We start from the raw sequence: 24,009 nt of genomic DNA, 5'->3' as shown, positions 1-24,009 counted from the left end.
ATACCCTAACTGTGTTTACCCAGATCACACAAACTACGCATGCGCATAGCAGAGACGAGACAAGACGAGCATTTGAGGTTAAACGGTATATAAATTGTAAATTTGTTTAGACAATAACTGGTCGTTTCGCTAGATAAGACTCTTCTTCCTTGGCTGGGATCGTTTAGAGCCCTTTGAAACTGCGTTTAAACTGCATTTTGGAAGTTCAAACTTATACATATCCGTTATATGAGGAGAAATTCTGAAATGTTTTCCTCAAAAAAAACTATTTCTTTACGACTGAAGAAAGAAGGACATGAACATCTTGGATGACAAGGGGGTGAGTACATTATTTGTACATTTTTGTTCTGAAAGTGAACTAATCCTTTACTACAAAATTAACCATGGTTTTACTACAGTACCTATTGTACAGTATCGTTTTCTTGTCATTGATAGGACACATACAGTCTCTACTACCTGAATAATAGATCTTTGTTTCAATCTGTTCAGCCAAATAAAAGAGATATTGCATACCTGAAATCTCAATGGTAGTTGCTTGGCTGGAACACACAGTCCTGGAAGCACACAGGATTTTTTGAACCAATCATTTCACATTCTAAATGTCATGTGACTGATAAAAAAAACTACAGCAAGTCTATAAACCTAAGGCTAGTCAGGTTAACTTTTTATGATAAATGAATGCACTTTATTCGACTGCCATTATAAAGCTTGGAAGAGCCAGGACACTTTTTAATATAACTCCAATTGTATTTGTCTGAAATAAGAAAGTCATATACACTTAGGATGGTTTGAGGATGAGTAAATTTAGTACCATACAATTTCTTTAATATTATATTCTGTGCATGTATACAGTCTATAAATCATTAATTTACAAATAAACCAAAGTGTTAGACAGTACAAGGAAAGTACAGAAAAGCTTTTGTGATGAAAACATTGCCCTCGCTTCTTAAATTAAGAAAAGTAATGGCACTTGCACATTCATGTCTGATTCAGATGAATTCCGAGTGAAACATTTATTGCAAAATCCTCTTTGATCGAGCATTTACACACTTGTTCAGTTTTTTAAAAAGAAATCGTTAGAAGTACTGAGTTCACATGAGTAATGTCATGTTGTTGACAGTTTAACTCTCACGCCGCATAGATGAGTAAGAGACGAGTATACACAGAATATGAGTTATATGATAAATATTTCCAAATATATAAACAGACATAAAAAGTCAAAGCCAATATGCTTTTTAAAGAAAACCACTTGTCATTGACTAAAAATGTTAGCTCGGCACTTATAAACAAATACAGAGATAAACAACAATTGAATATTTTGAGCTATAAAAATGTTAAAAGTAGTATTTGATCATGTATACACATATATAAAATCAAAAACATTTCAATTTTGTAAATTGATATGCAAAATGTCTTTGGTCTGTGTTTTTTAGATGTATGTGCCCAGACACCTCCATCATTTTGATTTCCAAACAAAACCAAGGACCTCAGAAATACTGAAGGAAAAAAAGCATATACAATAAAATAACCATTAGTTCTGTTTCACCTCAGGCTTTTAAGTTTGCTTTGAGCAGACTGTTTATGGCAGTGCGAGAATGAGAAGAAGTGTGGCGCCCTCTTCTGGATGTGTCTTGTGAGGCAACAGCGCTGCATAGATTTCCAACACTTCCTGTGGAATTGATCTTCTTGACCGTCATTAGGGGGAACAATTGGGAATGTCATCCTGGGCCTTGTAAAAAAGGGACGGCCCACCTATAAAATTTGTTCCTGGTCTCAAAGACAGGGACTGGTTTAGCGACATCCCTGTGTCTCTTGTTCCAAAAACAGGGAGAATCCAACATAAAATAAAGTTTCATCTATTCCAATACTGACGTTTCACTGTCTCAACAACATCAACGAGTACAAGTGGTCACATTACAGTTGCGAAACTGTAAATACGTTTTCCTCGTCTACATTGAAATCAAGGATGTAGAGTTTGTTCCCGTTGCAGTTCAGCAGGAATCTCTGCTTATGCTTTTTCTATTTGGTCTTCTGAGAGCCAATCATCACCTTGGAGACAAAGTTGACAATGGCGCTGGCGGGCTGCTCGGGGTCGTGTTCGGCAAACAGGTGACACACATTTTCTGTGCTGCTCCCGCTTTTTCTCGCAATGAAGCCGAAGATCCTGTTAGACGCACAGACACATGCACAACTATGAATAAATATACACACTCAAATACATAACAAGCATTACTTCAGAACTGAGATAGTCTGATTAAAACAGAAGGTGAAGACTTACTTTGCAGATGTGCAGCCATCCCGTTTCCACCTGTGAACAGTGCAGTGAAGAAGTCAGAACATCCCATAATACCCACTCACACCAAACAAATTAAATTCTTTTTTTTTTACAAATGCTTCATTAAGACTGTATTAATTGGACTAGATAATGAATCAGGGTTCGTACAGATAACGTAAAATGAAATTCAAGAACTTTCAAGCATTTTTTGAAATTACAATTTTTACTTCAAGGACTTCAATCAGAGATCAAACAATGTCTTCTCTATTAAATAATAAAAAAAGATAAATAGATAAATAAAAATCTATTAATAAAACAGAATGGCAAAAGTGAAGTGAAGCACATGCAAAGTATTACTTATAAAGTATTACAACTACACTTTTACTATGGTAAAACCATGGTTACTTTTTTTAAGGGATTTGTATTTGTGTATACTTTCTTTGTTTTGTTTTTATAACTACTGCCTTAAATGTTTGATGTTTTCTACTGTTTAAGAAAAAAAGATTATTGAAACCATGTCCAAATCCTGGAAACAAATGATTCGCCATACGTGCTCCGAAGTCTCAAACTGAATCAAATGATTTGCGAACCCGCACAAAGTCCTGATCTGAATCAAATGATTCAAGATCCACGCGTCAAAGTTCCGTTCTAAAGCTAAAGATTTACAAACCTGCTCCAAAGTTCTGATCTAAATCAAAGGATTCACAATCCAAGCTCTGAGGTCCCAATCTGAATAATGATTCGCGAACCATCATTTCAGATCAGGACTCGGAGTGCGGATCGCAAATCATTTGATTTGAGGAGTTCACATTCACGATACACAAAGTTCTGATCAAGTGTTCACACTTGTCATGTTTGGTTCTCTTAAAATGAATTCTGGTGCAATTGCTCTGTTAGTGCAGTTAATTTGAGTAAATGTGAACGCTGCTATCTGAACCCTGGTGCGCACCAAACAAGCAGACCAAGGCTGCTAAAAAGATGGGTCTTGGTCCGCTTCCAAACAAACTCTAGTGCAGTTAGAATGAAATGTGAATGCAACACAGACCAAATACGCAATTTGATGTCTCGATCTAAATCAAATTATTCGCGATAAGTGATTTTAAGTCTCAGTTTAAGACAAATGATTTGTGATACGTAATGTTCCGATCTAAATCGAATTATTTAAGATAAACGACGTTCCGATCTAAATTAAATGATTTGCGATACACAATTTGAAGTCTCGATCAAAGTCAAATGATTTGCGAACCCGCTCCTAAGTCCTGATCTAAATCAAATGATACGCGATAAGCAATTTGAAGTCCCGATCTAAATCAAATTTTTCACAATATGCGAAGTTCCGATCTAAATCAAATGATTTGCGAACCCGCTCTGAAGTCCTGATCTAAATCAAATGATACACGATATGCAAAGTTCTGATCTACATCAAATGATATGCAATACACGATTTAAAGTCCCGATCTAAGTCAAATGATTTGCGATATGCGATTTGAAGTCTGGATCTAAATCAAATGATTTGTGATACGCCATCCAATTGGAACACTTCGAAACAGTGAATCATTTTGCGATTGGTTTAACTGATTCAGAGTTTCAAAAAGCTCAGTTTCACCCATCACTACATGCTTTTTCAAATCATTACGAGCGATGTCGAAATTCAAAAATTAATGTCTCTTTGAATTTGATCTGGCTTTGGTACTCAAGTACTTCAAGCAGTTTAAGCACCTTGTACGAACCCTGATGAATGAAAAGCAGGCAAACAAATGTCCAAACAAGAGTGCGCTGTGTATATGTGTGTGCGTGTGTTACGTACTTCCTGTCCTGAGGATCCAGGGCACAGAATATCACTGTGTTGACAGCATAGTGTCTCCTGAAGAACAATCTGAAAACATACATTAATATAAAAACTCAGGACAACATTATTTATATATACATATATTGTTTTTTGTGTGTAAATGTATAAATTTACACATTGTGGTACTCTTGTGAACGTGTGGCAGAGACTGATGCAGAAGAGAAGAAATTATTAAATAAAGTTGTTATTTTTGCTTTCTTTGAGCACAAAAAATATTTTCGTAAGTTGCAGCTGAACCACTGATGTCACATGGACTATTTTAACAATGTCCTTACTACCTTTCTGGTCTTGAATGTGTCAGTTGTGTTGCTGTCTATGCAGGGTCAGAAAGCTCTTAGATTTCATCAATATCTTAAAGTACAGTCGTGGCCAAAAGTTTTGAGAATTACATAAATATTGGAAATTGGAAAAGTTGCTGCTTAAGTTTTTATAATAGCAATTTGCATATACTCCAGAATGTTATGAAGAGTGATCAGATGAATTGCATGGTCCTTCTTTGCCATGAAAATTAACTTAATCCCGAAAAAAACTTTCCACTGCATTGTTAAGGAGGCTTCAGGGCGTCCAAGAAAGTCCAGCAAGCACCAGGATCGTCTCCTAAAGAGGATTTAGCTGCGGGATTGGAGTGCCACCAGTGCAGAGCTTGCTCAGGAATGGCAGCAGGCAGGTGTGAGCGCATCTGCACGCACAGTGAGGCCAAGACTTTTGAAAGATGGCCCGGTGTCAAGAAGGGCAGCAAAGAAACCACTTCTCTCCAAAAAAAAAAAAAACATCAGGGACAGATTGATCTTCTGCAAAAAGTATGGCGAATGGACTGCTGAGGACTGGGGCAAAGTCATATTCTCAGATGAAGCCTCTTTCTGATTGTTTGGGGCATCTGGAAATAGGCTTGTTTGGAGAAGAAAAGGTGAGCGCTACCATCAGTCCTGTGTCATGCCAACAATAAAGCATCCTGAGACCATTCATGTGTGGGGTTGCTTCTCATCCAAGGGAGTGGGCTCACTCACAATTTTGCCCAAAAACACAGCCATGAATAAAGAATGGTACCAAAACACCCTCCAACAGCAACTTCTTCCAACAATCCAACAACAGTTTGGTGAAGAACAATGCATTTTCCAGCACGATGGAGCACCGTGCCATAAGGCAAAAGTGATAACTAAGTGGCTCGGGGACCAAAACGTTGATATTTTGGGTCCATGGCCTGGAAACTCCCCAAATCTTAAAACTTGCCGTCAATCCTCAAGAGGCGGGTGGACAAACAAAATCCCACTAATTCTGACAAACTCCAAGAAGTGATTATGAAAGAATGGGTTGCTATCAGTCAGGATTTGGCCCAGAAGTTGATTGAGAGCATGCCCAGTCGAATTGCAGAGGTCCTGAAAAAGAAGGGCCAACACTGCAAATACTGACTCTTTGCATAAATGTCATGTAATTGTCGATAAAAGCCTTTGAAACGTATGAAGTGCTTGTAATTATATTTCAGTACATCACAGAAACAACTGAAACAAAGATCTAAAAGCAGTTTAGCAGCAAACTTTGTGAAAACTAATATTTGTGTCATTCTCAAAACTTTTGGCCACAACTGTATGTTATGAAGATGAAAAAAGGTCTTACGGGTTTGGAACGACATGAGAATAAGTATTTTCATTTTTAGGTGAACTATCCCTTTAAGAAACAGAAATATAAAGAGAGAGACTTACTTCCTCTGGTTGTCTGTGAGGGTGATTCCCTGTGCAGACACTTTAAAGTGTACGACAGTGGATATGGGAGGTGGATCCATACTGAAAACCACAGTGGTGGCCTTCTGAACACCCTGAACTCCTGTCAGAGACTCCAGATCCACGCTCCCCAGGAACCACACGTTACACGCTGAGTAACGACACACACACATTGACACATTAACACACGGATAAGATTAAATAATTACTGAAATTGTTCAACATGCACACAGATATTGAGTTACCTGCTCCCTGCTTGAGTAGCTCTGCTGCCGAGTTTGTGGATGTTTGTGATGAAGATTCAGTTAACTCCTCTAGAGGGTCTAAAACAAGTCTTCAGTTAGCACAGAAACACTGAAAACATAAAACACATGCAGACACACACTCACATATCATAACATACCTCTGTTTGGAATGATGAGCCTGCATGGTAAAGCCAAGGGTGTGATTGAATGTTGACACACCAAAGCTGTGAGACTTCCTGTACATAGAGGAAACACAATATTTTTAAGTTTAGCTGAATGTTTTACCATAATTTCCATACAATAACAATGCATGGTTGTTGCAATTTTGCTTATTTAAGAATATGTACACATTATGATACACATGCTGTTCAGAAGTTTGGAGTCGGCAATAACATTAGCCACATTTATTTGATGAATTTTCAGCATCATTATTTGTCTTCAGTGTATCGTAATCCTTTAAAAATCATTCTGATGGACTGATTTAGTACTCAATAAATATTTTTATCATTATCAATGCTGAAAACATTTGTCCTTTGATGCATAGAAAGTTCAAAATAATATTTTCCAACAATATAAAAGTCATATTTGACTTTGCACCCTTGTTCAATAAAGGTACCGATTTCTTTACTAAAAACACTACCAGTCAAAAGCTTTTGAACAGTAAGATTTTTTTAATGTTTTTAAAAAAGTCTCTTCTGCTCACCAAGCCTGCATTTATTTGATTCAAAGCACAGCAAAAACAGTACAACTTTGAAATATTTGTACTATTTAAAATAACTGTTTTCTATTTGAATATATTTTAAAATGTAATTTATTCTTGTGATTTTAAAGCTGATTTTTTAGCATCATTACTTCAGTCACATGATGCTTTAGAAATCACTCTAATATTCTGATTCGCTGTCCAAAAACATTTCTTCTTCTTCTTCTTCTTCTTCTTATTATTATGTTGAAAACAGCTGAGTAGATTTTTATTTTTATTTTTTTTGGTTTCTTTGAGTAATAGAAAGTTCAGAAAAAATAGCATTTATCTGAATTAGATTTTTTTTACATAATAAATGACTTTATCATCACTTTTGGTCAATTTAAACCATCCTTGCTAAACAAAAGTATTAATTTCCATAATTTTTTTAAAAGTATATATATATATATATATATATATATATATATATATATATATATATATATATATATATATATATGACTGGAGTAATAAAATAATAAAAATATTTCTAAATTTTACTGTTTTTGCTGTCCCTAAGTTCAAATAAATGCAGGTTTGGTGAGCAGAAGAGACTTCTTTTAAAAAATGAACATTGAAAATCTTACTGTTTAAAAACTTTTGACTAGTAGTGTTTCATGATGCTCTTTATTATGGCCACTAGAGGGAAATCATGACCATGCAATGATGAGGCTGTACCCAGGACTCATGTCTTCATTAACATTCACAGATACTTACCAAAATAAGGTTCGTTGGGGCAGCCTTTTAACCGCACTCCTTTCGGTGTGCACTCGATCAGGAAATGCCGCACAAGCTCATTGGACAGATCGCCCGCTGCGCACAGAGACAGGAAATGACTTCATATGTAAAATAGTTCTTAATTAGCAAGCAATGATAACAAAATGGAAACAGATATTGACTGAGAAAGACCCACATATATATAGAAGATAGAATCAAAAGGAAGAAAAAAATCATGAATAAAATCAATCCAGTATCTTGATTTTTTCTCCTGAACAGTATTGTGATAAGGGCAAAAACCCTTTAGAGTTTAGATTTTTCCTCTTAAGAATTCAGTATTAAGTCTCACTTGTGACTCCTAAAGTTTCAGAAGAGATCTCAACATTGTCTCCAACTGTGCTTGGATTTTCCAAGAAACCAACGTCTGCAAGCAAAAGTTTAGACCATTAGAATTAATCTGATTGATTTTTGCTGCTGTCCCTTTAAATGTCAATTTGCTGCTCTCTTTATATGTGAAATGTTTAGTACATTAATTATATATTAACCTCTTTGGAAGGTGAACAAAATCTGTATGAAAATGTGGTGTACAAACTATGAAAGTAGCTCTGAAATCATTAGGGATGTTGTTCTAAAAAGCATTTCTGGAAGATCTGATTGTTTCTAACTTTGAGATCCTTCAGAAGGACTTTCCTGCATTTTACTTTAATCATTAGTTCCTCTTGCGTTTAGAAACAATAATATGTATCCTACTTCCTCCTTAATACCCGAGCCCGACTGGCCAGACCAAGTTTCTGGACACCGGGCGTATCTTATGTTAAATTTAGACTTGGAGTATGTTTTCATACAATGAATTCTTATCTCAAAAGATAAAGCTAAATTTTATTCTCATGACTGAGAAAAAAAAATGTTTAAAAAAACTGTGAAACCCCCTGTTAAGGAGCAATCTAGAATTGTGAATCAGGAGACGGACACAATATGTGTGTGTGAGAGTGTGTGTGTGCCTCCCTTCCTTCCTCTGATTGAGAGACACACCGTGTTTACAGAGGGGCTCTGGATATGAATGCTCCAGCTGTGTTCACACTCATTCAGCTGTTCCTCACACAATAGTGTTGAGACATCCTGCTCTCCAGGGTCTTAAAGTCCATCAAATATTTCACCGTAGTTCATTTCAACGAGTTGCTGTGCATTCAGACTCTATGGAGAGTTCATATTTGCCCTTTTATGCAGACAAAGTGCTGGCCATTACAAACCGCTGCTCTTAAAGGATTAGTTCACTTCCAGAACAGAAATGTACGGATACTTTACTTACATTTTTGTCATCCAAGATGTTCATGTCTTTCTTTTTATCAGTCGTAAAGAATTTATGTTTCCTGAGGAAACCATTTCAGGAATTATCTTCATATAGTAGACTTCTATGGTGCCCCCAAGTTTGAACATCCAAAATGCAGTTTAAACGCAGTTAAAATGGCTATAAACTATCCTATTCAGGGAAAAAAATGTATTATACTTTTTAATCCGGGCCAATACAGTTAGGGTATGTCGAACTTCAAAAATGTCCTACATCGCTGTTTTACTTTTTTTTTTTTTTTTGGTAAAGGGCATTTGCTCTTCTTTGCCTGTCCACTTTGAATACACTGGGTTGGTACTTCTGCTTTCTATGTAGGACAGTTTTGAAGTTGGGGAAGAAAACAAGATGGGAGTTTTTCGACATACCCTCAATGTAAAAAAAACTGTTCATGCAGACATAAGACAAGCGTTTGAGGTTAAAAAGTATATAAATTGTCAGTTTGTTTTGAAAATAATCGTAGTTTTGCTAAATAAGACCCTTCTTCCTCAGCTGGGATTGTTTAGAGCCCTTTGAAACTGCATTTAAATTGCATTTTGGAAGTTCAAACTCAGGGGCACCATAGAAGTCCACTATATGGAGAGAAATCCTGAAATGTTTTCCTCAAGAAACATAATTTCTTGTTGACTGAAGAAAGAAAGACATGAACATCTTTCATAACAAGGGGGTGAGTAAATTATCTGTAAATGTTTGTTCTGCAAGTGAACTACTCCTTTAAATCTGAAACCGGGGTCGGATATTTTCCACAGAAAGTACTTTTTATATCACACAGGTTCTCAAAATTTGTACAGTTTACGAGTATTGCATCATCTTTCAGCTTGAGTAAATGGAAATGTGAGAGATGTTATAAAAAGTATTGTGTTTGTAGCATTCTCTTACTTTTTCGGCTTTGCTGTAGGACGGAGGGTGGGGGCGTGGCTACCTTCATGGCCAATCCGTAAGCTCCTCTGAAAGAGTGACTGTCTCTGATGATGAAGGAGCCCGGCTCTTTATCCTTGAGAACGGCAATAGCTACAACAAATAAAATAAAAACAATATATACATTTAAACTGATGCATTTAAACATATGCAACTATTATGCAAAAATCCATTTTATAAGGGTTTTGAACACAATTGTGTGGCTGCAGTGTGTGAAAACAACCAGCCTTTAATGGTTCATTTTTTTATAATCCCAATAAATCATAAACAGTCTCTCTGAACAAGCAAATCTACATTTCTCCCTACGTTGACATCATCTTTGCCCTACTAGCATAGACAGCCCACCATTACGGTTTTCTGCTGGAGATGTACAATGTCAGTGCCAATGAGGCATTACAAAGTGTTGTGTTTAGGATGCACCAGCGAACATAGGAGTCTCCATAGACTCCATCTATGTTTAGGGATCAATTACAATGCTTGGATTCCAACTGTCTTTCTAAAAGAGCTTCTTGGCACTCTGTAAGGCTAATTTTGCTAAAGCTACCATTGTCTCTGCCTGTTTTTACTGATGTTGCCTTCACATGCTACCAGAATGACTGTAAATTGGAATGTGGTAGTTAAAAATTGCATATGAAAGCAATGTAACCCACAAAGTTGACCACTTGAATTTGTTGAGCTCATAATCACAAGTGAGACTTATAAAGTTTGTGATAGCATGTGATGGCACCATGAGAACCAGTTCATCAATTTACATTATAAACCACCAATAAACAAAAAACAATTTCTTTCACAGGAGAAGCAAAAATACGAACAATTTTTTTTATTTTGTCCAAAATCAGTAATTTTTTGAGTGCTGCTACAAAAAGATGTAAAATGCATCATTGGCACAGATGCTGACAACGAGGCAAATAAACTGGTGAATGTTTATTAACTGCTTAATATAAATCTGAACAAAATGACTCAGTAAAAGGAGTTTAAAAATAATTTCCATTGCCTAATATGATTGAAAACAGCTGAACTATTTTTAGTCTGCTTTAAAAAAGTAGTAAGTGAAAAAACAAGACTGTGAGGGACAGAAGTAACTTTTTTTAAAAATAAATTAATACATTAATTCAACAAGAACACATTAAATTAATCAAAAGTGACAGCAAAGACTTTTATGATGTTATAAATAAGTGCTTGGAAGTTTCTATTCATCAAAGAATCCTAAAAAAATCCAGTTTCCACTAGAATATTAATAAGCACAACTGTTTTCAACATTGTAAATCATAATAAATGTTTCTTGTGCAGCAAATAAGCATATTAGAATGATTTCTGAAGGATCACGTGACACTGAATATTGGAGTAACGATTCTGAAAATACAGCTTTGCATCACAGGAATTAATGACATTTTAAAATATATTTAAAATATAAATTTATTTGACAATATTAGAAACAATATTAGTGTTTTAGTGTACTTTTAATATTAAAAAATACAGACTCCTTTCAAAAACATAACAAAAAACAAGCTTTTGAACAATGATGTATATTTCTCACAGCCATAGTCATATTGAAAGGAATAGTTCACCCAAAAATGAAAAAAAAAAAAAAATTGTCAATAATTAATTACTCATCCTCATGTCATTCCAAACCTCATTCATCTTCTGAACACAAATTAAGATATTTTTGATGAAATCCTGTTCAAAGCTCAGAAAGGTATTAAGGACATCATTAAAATAGTCCGTGTGACATGCCTTCAACTGTGATTTTATGAAACTACGAGAATACTTTTTGTGCACAAACAAAACAAAAATAACGACCTTTTCAACAATTTCTTCTCTTCCGTGTCAGCTTCATGAATGCTTGTCACAGTCTAAGACGGAAAAGAGGAGAAATTGTTTAATAAAGTTGTTATTTTTGTTTTCTTTGTGCACAAAAAGTATTCTCATACCTTCATTAAATTTTGGGTGAACCAGTGACGCCACATGGACAATTTTTAATGAGGTCTTTACTACCTTTCTGGGTCTTGAACATGTCAGTTGCATTGCTGTCTATGCAGGGTCAGAAAGCTCTTGGATTTCATCAAAAAATTTGTGTTCCGAAGATGAACAAATGTCTTACAGGTTTGGAACGACATGAGGGTGAGTAATTAATAAACAGAATTTTCATTTTTGAGTGAACTATTTCTTTAACACGACTCCAAATTAAACTAAGGCCTACTGAGTATCTAATATTGTTACCTTGCTCTCTTGAGATGTCTGGCTTGTACCAAAACTTTGACGTATCTTGAACGAACTTCACATTTTCCGGTTTACTGGCCATGAAATCTGCAAATAAGAATAATATCACATTATACGTGATGTTTTAATCTAGCTCTGTGTCTGTGCTTACAGACAAACACACTACAAACCTGGACTTGGTGTAGATCTGGTAGGTGAGGTGTTGTGACTGGCATAGGACGTGCTGACTGCACTCCTGCTAAGAGGGAACATGGTCTCTGAGCCTTCCGTCCCTCGTCTCTTCAGAGGTAGAAGAGGAGGCTGAGCCACATCCAGACCCAGAGCCTCAAGACCCTCCACGGCTTCCAGCAGGCTGCTCTCCAGTCCCCCGACATCCAGAGAGGAGGACAGGCTGCGGGGTGCTCCGCGAGGGGAGCTGTGGGAGTTCGGGGCCGAGAGGGTGAGGGGTGGAGAGGGCTGAGGGGTGTAGTGACTCAAGGGGGTGCTGGATCCACCCTCTAACCAGGAATGAGCTGGAGTGGGACTGCACAGAGAAGAGAAAACAGCACAGAGTTATCTTACATATCCTGTTCATAGACAAACACACCCCACCATGTGTTTATACATTGTTAAATATAGACTAGATACACAATAGGCCACACATATAGCCTGCTGTTACTGAAAACCTAGAAGTTACTTCAGTTGGGTGGGAAAGGTTTTGATTGATCTTTAGGAATGCAGTGATATTAAAACTTTGGCTGATACCACAAACTATGCACAGTGAGGGAAAAATTATTTGATACCCTGCTGATTTTGTACGTTTGCCCACTGATAAAGAAATGATCAGTCTATAATTTTAATGGTAGGTTTATCTGAATAGTGTGAGACAGAATAACAACAACAAAAAATGCATTTCAAAAATGTTTTACATTGATTTGCATTTTAATGAGTGAAATAAGTATTTGATTCTTTATCAATCAGCAAGATTTCTGACTCCTAGGTGTCTTTTATACAGGTAACAAGCTGAGATTAGGAGCACTCTTTTGAAGGGAGTGCTCTTACTCTCAGCTTGTTACCTGTATAAAAGACACCTGTCCACAGAAGCAATCAATCAATCGGATTCCAAACTCTCCACCATGGCCAAGATAAAAGAGCTGTCCAAGGATATCAGGGACAAGATTGTAGACCTACACAAGGCTGGAATGGGCTACAAGACCATGGCCAAACAGCTTGGTGAGGTGACAACAGTTGGTGCGATTATTTGCAAATGGAATAAACACGAAAGAACTGTCAATCTCTTTCGGTCTGGGGCTCCATGCAAGATCTCACCTTGTGGAGTCTCAATGATCATGAAAGGTAAGAAATCAGCCCAGAACTACACAGAGGATTTCAAGGCAGCTGGGACCATAGTCACCGAGAAAACAATTGGTAACACACTACGCCGTGAAGGACTGAAATCCTGCAGTGCCCGCAAGGTCCCTCTGTTTAAGAAAGAACATGCACAGGCCCGTCTGAGGTTTGCCAATGAACATCTGAATGATTCAGAGGAGAACTGGGTGAAAGTGTTGTGGTCAGATGAGACTAAAATCGAGCTCTTTGGCATCAACTCAACTCGCCATGTTTGGAGGAGGAGGAATGCTGCCTATGACCCCAAGAACACCATACCCACTGTCAAACATGGAGGTGGAAACATTATGCTTTGGGGGTGTTTTTCTGCTAAGAAGACAGGACAACTGCGCCGCATTAAAGGGATAATGGACAGGGCCATGTACCATCAAATCTTGGGTGAGAACCATTGAAAATGGGTTGTTGATGGGTATTCCAGCGTGACAATGACCTAAAACACACAGCCAAGGCAACAAAAGAGTGGCTCAAGAAGAAGCACATTAAGGTCCTGGAGTGGCCTAGCCAGTCTCCAAACCTTATTCCCATAGAACAGGGGTTCTCAACTCTGGCCCTCGAGGACCACTTTGCGACAGAGATTAGCTCCAACCCTAATTAAACACACCTGAACAAGCTAATCTAGGTCTTCAGAATCGCTAGAAAGTTATTGTAAGGTGAGTTGGATCAAGGTTGGAGGTAAACTCTTCAGGAAAGTGAGCCTCGAGGGCCAGAGTTGAGAACCCCTGCCATAGAAAATCTGTGGAGGGAGCTGAAGGTTCAAGTTGCCAAACGTCAGCCCCGAAACCTTAATGACTTGGAAAGGATCTGCAAAGAGGAGTGGGACAAAATCCCTCCTGAGATGTGTGCAAACCTGGTGGCCAACTACAAGAAACGTCTGACCTCTGTGATTGACAACAAGGGTTTTGCCACCAAGTACTAAGTCATGTTTTGCGAAGGGGTCAAATACTTATTTCAGTCATTAAAATGCAAATCAATGTATAACTTTTTTGAAATGCATTTTTCTGGATTTTTTTTGTTTTGTTATTCTGTCTCTCAGTGTTCAAATAAACTTACCATTAAAATTACAGACTGATCATTTGTTTGTCAGTGGCCAAATGTACAAAATCAGCAGGGGATCAAAAAAATTTTTCCCTCACTGTATATGGTATGGATATATTGTGCATTCCTATTGGTTGCTGCGATTGATTGACATTAAGTACCTGTCTGTGTTGACCAGTGGGCTGGGGGTGGACATAGAGTGCAAAGATCCAAACATCCTCTGACAGGAGGCGGGACTTCCTGTGACATCAGAGTGGAAGAGCTCTCCGTCGGATGACATAGATGTGTGTGTCATGCTGTCCACGTAACCTCGTGATTCTGCAAGGAAAAACACAACAGGAATTTTATAACCTGAACACACACACACCTTTAACCAATTTCTCGGGAAGATTCCATTCGGTATGAGCAATGTCTTATTGCACACCCACAAAATATTTGAAGACCTGCGCCGTTCAACCTGCTACTAGTTGCCAAATCCAGGTAATAAATCAAGTGGTGTTATTGGATAGACCATTGTAAGGGAGTTGGGCTTGTGGGTTTGGCAGGAGCCCGTACACACGCATTCTTCAGATTGTGCACATAACAAACCACAGGGGAGGGACCCTGAAGGAATTTCTCTCTGTTTGTCTCCCACTCCCTCCCTCTCTCTCTCTCTCTGTCTAGAAACTGGCTGGATATAATCAAATTAATTTTGGGTTCTATCCTCTTTGACTTTTGAAAACGTATCTGCAAGTAAATGTGAGAACAAAAAACGTATAGCCTTAAGCAACAGGTAGCGGAAGCATAATAAAGCAGCTGTAAAAAAAACAGATTAAATATCTAGTAGTAGACTTTCATCTTTTGCCACTAAAACTTGTCCATTCATATTTCTTATCCATTGCTCCCAGAACATTTTCAGGATTCTGCATCATAAACCACAACAAACACAAGTCATTTTCTCATAAAAAATAACTATTTTAGTGAAATTTGCAACTTGTGATAGTGTTTAAAGAGTAAATTAGAATTACATTACCATTTCATTATCTTCTAATTTTAATTTTTAAATAAAACAAACAAACAAAAAAGCTACTAAAATCATAATTTGGTCGAGATACAACTATTTGAAAATCTAGAATCTGATCTAAAAAATCTAAATATTGAGAAAATCGCCTTTAAAGTTTATTTAAACCTTTAAAATCGCCTTTAAAAAATGCATATTACTAATCCAAAATTAGTAATAATTATAATCCAAAAGTTTTTACGGTTAATTTTGTTTAGCTATGGAATCACACTGTAGCAGTATAATTTATGCAGTTTTTTAAAATTAAAAATCTAATAAAAAATAATGTTTAAAATGTGCCAACTTGACAGTCTTGAAATTACATTTTAATTTATTTATCTTTTAATGTATTTTGTTTGTTTTTTAAACTAAAAAGCCACTAAAACCATCTACATTTCATTTTATTTACTTTTATTTTCAAGTTATTTAGGGCTGTCCCCGACTATGAATTTTCATAGTCGAATCAGAATTTTCGAATCTTTCTATAGTCGACCGATAGTCGAATCATCTAGGCTTATGTGCGTGTGTGAATGGGTTGGGAGGGGCACGACACTATAGTCAGCAGGAGGGTAAAACTATTTTTATTTTATTTTATAAGCGACCAAAACTGCCTGCCAACTGACAGACAAACTTATTTAGGTTTAAATAAAAACACAGAACGCGTCTTTTAGTTCTAAAAACGCGAGGCGCACAACACTGCCTTTTTTGGTGACTTTTAATGAAAGAGCAGTGTGCTGCGGTTTTTTTATGTTGCTAAGCAACGACCAAAACAGCTGTCCTGTCAGTCAATTCAAAGGATTATAGCGCGAGAGCTCTAAAATCTTAGTTTTTTGCTGTTAAGTAAACTGTCATATTAGCAGAAACCCTAAATAATACAGCTCCGGGTTACCCACGATAGACACCAAAGGTTTCTCCTCCATTTCTTGGAGTCCCCGGACTTTTTAAGCAACGGTAAACTTTCGCCATCACAACAGAAGGCCCGCCTCTCCATTCATTCGATTGGACAATGGAAAAGAACGCGAATGACGTTGGGCGTTTTTCCGCTCAGAGTTGATTTTTTTTTCAACTTCAGGCGCTCAGAGCGCTCCTGCAAAATGCGAGGCGCAGCAGGCGGCGAAAACGCGAGGCGCCGAGGGCGCGTAAACAGCGTGCAGAACGCTCACTGCCAACAGAAAACCATTCAAAAGAGGCGCCTCCAACTGCAAAAACGCGTTCGGTGTGATCGCCGCCATCCCTGCCGTCAAGATGGTCCTCATCTCGTCATGCATCAGGGAAAGTGAAAATTAAATTAGTCACAGGGGTGGTTGGATTTATTCACAAACACGTTAAAAATATTTATTGAACGCTTCTTTCTTTTCACTTTTGTTTTTACTGCATTATCATAATCAAAGGCTGTATATAACTTAATATAACCGTACAAAACCAGTAGTTCTGTGTGCAATTAGACATTGAGCACCCCCATATTGGCAAAATGGTATGATGCTCGTTTCACCCGCGAAGATTCGACTGTGAGATCGGTGGTCGAATCAGGCTCCCCATATCGATGCATCGAATCTTCGACTATTCGGGGACAGCCCTAAAGTTATTATTTACTGGATGGTCTTATATTTACATGTTTTGATTCATGAAAATCTAAGTTTTTTTTTTTAGACATTATGGAATTACATTGTAGCAGTATAATTGTCTAATAATGATACAATAATGTAATAATAATAATAATATAATTAAAAACCTAACATTTATTATTTATAATTTCTAAAAATAAACAGTGTGTGGATGGGCCAATAAAAGTCTGTAAAAAAAATTCTAAATCCATTTAATCCCAACAATTTTTTGAACGCATAAAACTATCTAAAAGCTCAATTAGATGAGCAGTTCATGAGATGAAAATTGTCCAATATCCAACACTGTAGGAGAAAAAAGAAAGAAAAAGAAGAAAAGAAATATGACAGAATTTATTGGCCCCTGAGGCAAATGTGTCCCCCTATGAGGAAATGGATTCACATGTTAGTAATTTTAAGTCTTATAACTCCACGAGATAAACAAGGCTGATGTTATGAGCATTGCAAATTTAACCAACAGTCCCAAATAACCATTCATTACCAAATCCAAATGCAATTAGCTACAGCCCTTTATGCTGGATCCTCCATGAATGTTTTCCTTCAACAGACTTTTACTAATCAAACATACAGCACAGAATGATAGTAGCTTCTTCTTCAGCCATGACCACACCACTAACCACATCATGTGATAGGTTGTCAAGGAGATGTTATCTTCAAAAATGCAACCAAGAGTACATAAAAACACAAACAAACACACAAACAACATCTGGAGGCAGAAGAGTCTAAAGTGTTCCCAAAATAGATCTCGTGACCCACCCAGAAAACCCTGAAACTCATTCCCAAGACACAGGAATCCCAAAACTGCTTCCCAGAGATTCATCTGGTCTGCTTCTCTCTGATCAAAACAGAAGCACAGCTGGTCACCATGCAGCACATGTTGTGATTTGGATGCAGGTGGTCAACATTGGATGCTGGTTTGCTGGTGTCCCACCAGGCTTCTTAACTAGCTTAACCAGCAAGGCTTCCTATTTCAATCAGCTTCACCTGAAAGACCCATGCTGGTCCACCAGCATCACTTGCCACCGAAAAACACAGCTACACTGATCCAAATCAGCAAAAAACAGCATAAACCAGCCTGGACTTGCATTGAAGTTTCAAGTCAATAAATGGATTCAAATGAAGCAGAAAGGCATCCCAACATAATTCTCCTGAACCAACGGCATCAACAGATGTCAGGGTCACATGAGGATTGCAGCCAAGAGGTCAATGATCTGTTGAACTATACCAGCCCTTCAAAGAGAAAAGAAGATCTGGATGACCCTTCAAGACAGAAAAAAAGAAGTCTGAGGGTCTAACAAGAAATTTATTACAGGCCCCCCCATTCACCATATAGCAGCTTCAAAGGCCTCACACAACAGGGTTGCCAGGTTTTCACAGCAAAGCCTGCCCAATTGCTACTCAAAACTAGGCCTTGTTTCGAGGGGGGTCCCCTGTTAAAAATCACATTCCAATGTATAAAATACACAATTTTTTTTGTTGGGGTTCCTCCGGTAAATTCATATTCCAGGGGCAGTGTTAAAGTAGCCCAATTCCATTTGAAAACCGCAGACTTGGCAACCCTGCTACACAATCCTAGCTGAGGAATAAGGGTCTTATCTAGCGAAACGATCGTTCATTTTCTGAAAAAAATAAAAATGTATATACTAACCACAAATGTTCATCTTGTAGTAGCTCTGACTTTACGCATTAAGTAATCATGTTGGAAAGGTCACTTGCGGTTAGTTCTTCATCTGTGTACTCGGGTTCAAAAATCATCCGACATCGTTGTTTTACCTTTTTTTTTTTTAAAGGACGTTTGACTTTCTTTGCATGTTTGCTTTGTAAACACTGGGTCGGTACTTCCACTTTCCAATGTGACTACAGCTAGTGCAAGATAAGCATTTGTGGTTAAAAAATAAATAAATGTAATTTTTTTTTAGAAAATGATAGATCCTTTCGCTAGATAAGACCCTTATTTCTTAGCTAGGATCGCGCAGAACTCTCTGAAGCTGTATTGAAACTGCAATCCCCATTGATCCCCGTTGATCCCCATTGAAGTCCACTATACGGAAAAAAATCCTGGAATGTTTTCCTCAAAAACCTGAATTTCTTTTCGACCTTTAACTAAAACAAAACCTTTAAAAACTAAAACATATAATTCAAAATATTAACAAAAACTATAATAGTATGTCAATGATTCTAAAATAAAACTGAAATGTACTAATATTCCCAACTGTATCTCATGGCGAAAAACGTACCTGTGGAAACTTTTTTCACAAGACACTTTCTCAAAAACCTTAATTTCGTCCCAGTTCTGTGCTGAAATCAGATTAGTTCTCTCCTGAATTTAAGTTTCCTGATAATTTACTCACCCCCCCCCCCCCATGTCTTTCTTTCTTCAGTCGAAAAAAAAATTAAGGTTTTTAAAGGAAAACATTCCAGGATTTTTCACCATATAGTAGACTTTAATAAGGGTTGACGGTCCAAATTGCAGCTTCAAAGGCCTCACACAACAGGGTTGCCAGGTTTTTACAGCAAAACCCGCCCAATTGCTACTCAAAACTAGGCTTTGTTTCGAGGGGGGTCCCCTGTTAAAAATCACATTCCAATGTATAAAATACACACTTTTTTTTCGTTGGGGTTCCTCCGGTAAATTCATATTCCAGGGGCAGTGTTAAAGTTGCCCAATTCCATTTGAAAACCGCAGACTTGGCAACCCTGCTACATAATCCTAGCTGAGGAATAAGGGTCTTATCTAGCGAAATGATCGTTCATTTTCTTAAAAAAAAAAAAAAAAAATTGTATATACTAACCACAAATGTTCATCTTGCAGTAGCTCTGACTTTACGCATTAAGTAATCATGTTGGAAAGGTCACTTGCGGTTAGTTCTTCATCTGTGTACTCGGGTTCAAAAATCATCCGACATTGTTGTTTTACCTTTTTTTTTTTAAAGGACGTTTGACTTTCTTTGCATGTTTGCTTTGTAAACACTGGGTCGGTACTTCCACTTTCCAATGTGACTACAGCTAGTGCAAGATAAGCATTTGTGGTTAAAAAATAAATAAATGTAATTTTTTTTTAGAAAATGATAGATCCTTTCGCTAGATAAGACCCTTATTTCTTAGCTAGGATCGCGCAGAACTCTCTGAAGCTGTATTGAAACTGCAATCCCCATTGATCCCCGTTGATCCCCATTGAAGTCCACTGTACAGAAATGGAATGTTTTCCTCAAAAACCTGAATTTCTTTTCGACCTTTAACTAAAACAAAACCTTTAAAAACTAAAACATATAATTCAAAATATTAACAAAAACTATAATAGTATGTCAATGATTCTAAAATAAAACTGAAATGTACTAATATTCCCAACCTGATCTCATGGCGAAAAACGTACCTGTGGAAACTTTTTTCGCAAGACACTTTCTCAAAAACCTTAATTTCTTTTCGACTTTAAACTAAAACAAAACCTTTAACTAAAATATATCATTCAAAATACTGAATTGAATGGCTGGGATCGTGTGGGAAACCCTTTCCATTGAAAATGCAATTAATGTTTCTAAAGGTTCACACTTGTAGTTCGGTTCGTTTGGTTTATTTGGTTCAAACTGGCATTTTTGACAGCGAACCTAAAGATACCGAACCTAAATGGCATAGCGATACATTCACAACCTGATTGGTCGGGTTGAATGACATATATTTTTCGTGACGGAACTCTCCACATAAAAGGAAAAGGTGTGTTCGACTTAAAGCGGCGATGCGGGTGTATAACATCAAAGTAACGATTGAACGATCGGCCTTCTGATCGTCGCTTTAAGTCGAATACACCTATGCGCTCATTGTTGCATGCATATGATTTTATTTTCAACACCTGCAAACTCGCAAAGAGCTCATAAAAGGCACTTTAGCGCCTCGTTGCTCCTCTGCTTGTTTTGTTTTGTATACACTGCTTGTTCCCTTCTTGAAATCATGTCGCATAGCGTCGAATCTTGTCATTGCTTCCTGTTTTTTGTTCGTTTAGAAGTATTTGGTCCGTGTTGTGTTCATGTATTTTATTCAAACCGCACCACAGTTCGTTTGGAAGCGGACCGAGACCCATCTTTTTAGCGGTCTCGGTTCGCTTTGGTGTGCACCATGGTTCGGATGGCAGCGTTCACACTTACTCAAATTAATCGCACTAACAGAGCAATCGCACCAGAGTTCATTTTAATCGAACCAACTAAAATTCCCAACCTGATCTCATGAAAACGTACCTGTGCAAACATTTTTTTCACAAGATGCAAAATACCTACCTCCATGTATGTTTCGTGACATGTTCAATGTGAAATGTCCACTGAGTGGCGCTAAAAAAGTGTTAGTTTTTCCCCCCCAGAACAGATGAACCTATATGTTACATTTTATGTGGCATTGGTTTTGTATGTTTCACCGCAGTTCTGACTTGAAATGCACGTTGAGTGGCACTGTCATGTTTTTCATGGGATTCGAACCCAAGGATTCAGTATCAAGTCCAATACTGTGCCGGATGAGCTACCAAGCAAGCTTGTTACGTCCAGAAAGCGAAACAAAAACGATCACAAGCGCTGTGTACAAAAACGATCACAAGCGCTTGATGTATGGCAAGCCGTTTTAGCCTAAAATATACTAAGCATAACTCGTCGTAATTGCATTTTTACTAGTACCAGTTCATTTAAAGAGCTCTATAATTCAATTTTTACTAGTAACAATGGCAATTAGAGAGCTTTCTAATTCAATTCTTACTAGTAGCAATTATAATTAGAGAGCTCTCTAATTCAGTTATTACTAGTAAATATTTCAATTAAAGAGCTCTCTATTCAGTTTTTACTAGTAACAATTCCGATTCGAGAGCTCTCTAATTTAATTCTTACCAGTAAAAATGCAATAACAGAGCTCTACAATTCAATTTTTACTAGTAAAAAAAACACATTAAAGATATGTTTAATTGCATAGCTCTGTAATTGAATTAAAGAGCTCTCTAATTCAGTTCTTACTAGTAACAATTGAATTTGAGAGCTCTTTAAATGGAATTATTACTAGTAAAAATTGATTTAGAGAGCTCTCTAATTGGAATTGTTACTAGTAATAATTCAATTGTATAGCTCTCTAATTGAAATTCTTACTAGTAAAAATTCTGTTGTAGAGCTCTGTAATTGAAAACGAATGGAAGTTAATGGAGACATGACTAGTAAAAATTCATTTGTAGAGCTCTAATTGGAATTGTTACTAGGAATAATTAAATTAGAGAGCTCTGAAACTGTAATTGTAACTAGTAAAAATTGATTTAGAGAGCTCTCTAATTGGCATTGTTACTAGTAGGAATTGAATTATAGAGCTCTCTAACTGAATCGTTACTAGTAAAAATGCAATTACGACAAGTAACGAATAGTATATTTTAGGCTAAAACGGCTTGCCATACATTTCTGTTGGAAACTGCAGGGATATGTACTTATTGGTTTGTATTTCGCATCTTTTTGTTATGATATATTATTTCGTCATTATATTCCATGTAGTTTCCAAATGAATAAAGTCATAATTACTTCAAAAAGAGAGCACTAGATTGAAACTGACAGGCAGACTGTTACATCAGACAGTTTAACATTAAACGCAGTAATGCAGAAAGTTCAGTCAATATTTATCAATATTTGGATGTCATATCAAGTTTGTAGTTCGGCTGGCAAATGAATGAGAAGGACGATAAAAGTGTGTGTAAGCGTGTTTGTGTGCATGTCTACTCTGCTCAGACCAGGTCTTTCAGGATTAAATCTCCCGCATGCCAGCGAGACAAAGGACGACTTCAGTTTTACGGACTTAACAAACTCGCCATTCAAAGGAGGAATGCACGCACACACACGCAGCGAGCCAAGTTGAAAAATGTTCAGCTGTTGTGATCAAAGCTGCAACGCTGAGCTGCACAGAGAATGTGTGGAGGGGAAAAATAAAAAAGAGGAGAATTAAATACTTTCCTGTCAAAGGCATTACTCCAGTGCTATGATACATGGACTAAAATATGTCTGTAATAAGATTTAGCTGTAGTTTGAGTTAAATATCTGACACCTGGGCTTCCTCTTAGATGTCAGCTGCCTTTATGACCAAATGCACGTGACTTCTGTTTTGTATTAAAGACCTGTCCACTAGACATTCTGCACAAGCTGCCCACTTTTAGCGACAAAAGACACATACCAAAAATAACACTTTTCATCGCACACTAAAATAGCTATGGAGTCTGGTTTCGGTCTTTATAAGGCAATATACACATTCAACACATGTAATCATTTAAACAGCTAATGGACTGAGCTAACTACCCAGCTATTCGTTTGTGATTCATAGTAACAGAACAGAAATAAATCTGACCAAAAAGTGACAATAATATGCTTTGGGCATAGCATGAACCATTTCTTTTCCAACATCATCAATTTAGGTTACATTTTATGTGAATAATTATTTAGAATTAAATTTGAATATATTTTTATTAGATATGTTTATTAAAATATATGTATTAGATATATTCATATATTTAAATACGTATTAGATATATTCATTTATATTTATAATTAAAATATTAAAGGTAAAGTACTTAATATTGTTAGCTGTATTATTTTAAATATTTTTTATCTCTTTATTATACATTTACGTTGTTAAATTTATTTGAATAATTATAATTGAAAGTTTATTAATTATTTATAAAATATAATATATATATAAATATAAATGTATAATATGTATATAAATATATAGAGAAAAGGTTCATTATTAAATGTTATTAAATATTAATGTTTATATATATATAGATAGATAGATAGATAGATAGATAGATAGATAGATAGATAGATAGATAGATAGATAGATAGATAGATAGATAGATAGATAGATAGATAGATAGATAGATAGATAGATAGATAGATAGATA

General features: G+C 36.7%; 1 protein-coding gene across 2 annotated transcripts in view; it reads right to left on the bottom strand.

Annotated features, from left to right (window-relative positions):
• Positions 1 to 784: 784 nt before the first annotated feature.
• The window catches only part of tns3.2 (tensin 3, tandem duplicate 2), a 66,482-nt gene continuing 43,257 nt past the window's right edge, over positions 785 to 24,009 (bottom strand). Inside the window, exons 11-22 of one of the 2 annotated variants that reach the window (XM_073817055.1) lie at positions 14,609 to 14,765; positions 12,197 to 12,549; positions 12,027 to 12,113; positions 9,768 to 9,899; positions 7,893 to 7,967; positions 7,544 to 7,639; positions 6,246 to 6,323; positions 6,088 to 6,165; positions 5,825 to 5,993; positions 4,083 to 4,151; positions 2,279 to 2,308; positions 785 to 2,164 (exon numbers count right to left, since the gene is read on the bottom strand). In XM_073817055.1, coding sequence (XP_073673156.1) covers positions 2,020 to 2,164; positions 2,279 to 2,308; positions 4,083 to 4,151; positions 5,825 to 5,993; positions 6,088 to 6,165; positions 6,246 to 6,323; positions 7,544 to 7,639; positions 7,893 to 7,967; positions 9,768 to 9,899; positions 12,027 to 12,113; positions 12,197 to 12,549; positions 14,609 to 14,765 — 1,469 coding nt within the window. In that variant the 3' untranslated portion in view covers positions 785 to 2,019. The remainder of the gene's footprint in view (positions 2,165 to 2,278; positions 2,309 to 4,082; positions 4,152 to 5,824; positions 5,994 to 6,087; positions 6,166 to 6,245; positions 6,324 to 7,543; positions 7,640 to 7,892; positions 7,968 to 9,767; positions 9,900 to 12,026; positions 12,114 to 12,196; positions 12,550 to 14,608; positions 14,766 to 24,009) is intronic. The other variant, XM_073817056.1, reaches the window with a different exon arrangement.

The sequence above is a fragment of the Garra rufa genome, chromosome 13 (assembly GCF_049309525.1).
Source record: "Garra rufa chromosome 13, GarRuf1.0, whole genome shotgun sequence".
Taxonomy (NCBI): Eukaryota; Metazoa; Chordata; class Actinopteri; order Cypriniformes; family Cyprinidae; genus Garra; species Garra rufa.
Note: the sequence above shows the minus strand (reverse complement) of the source record. Positions and strands in the feature narration are given on the sequence as shown.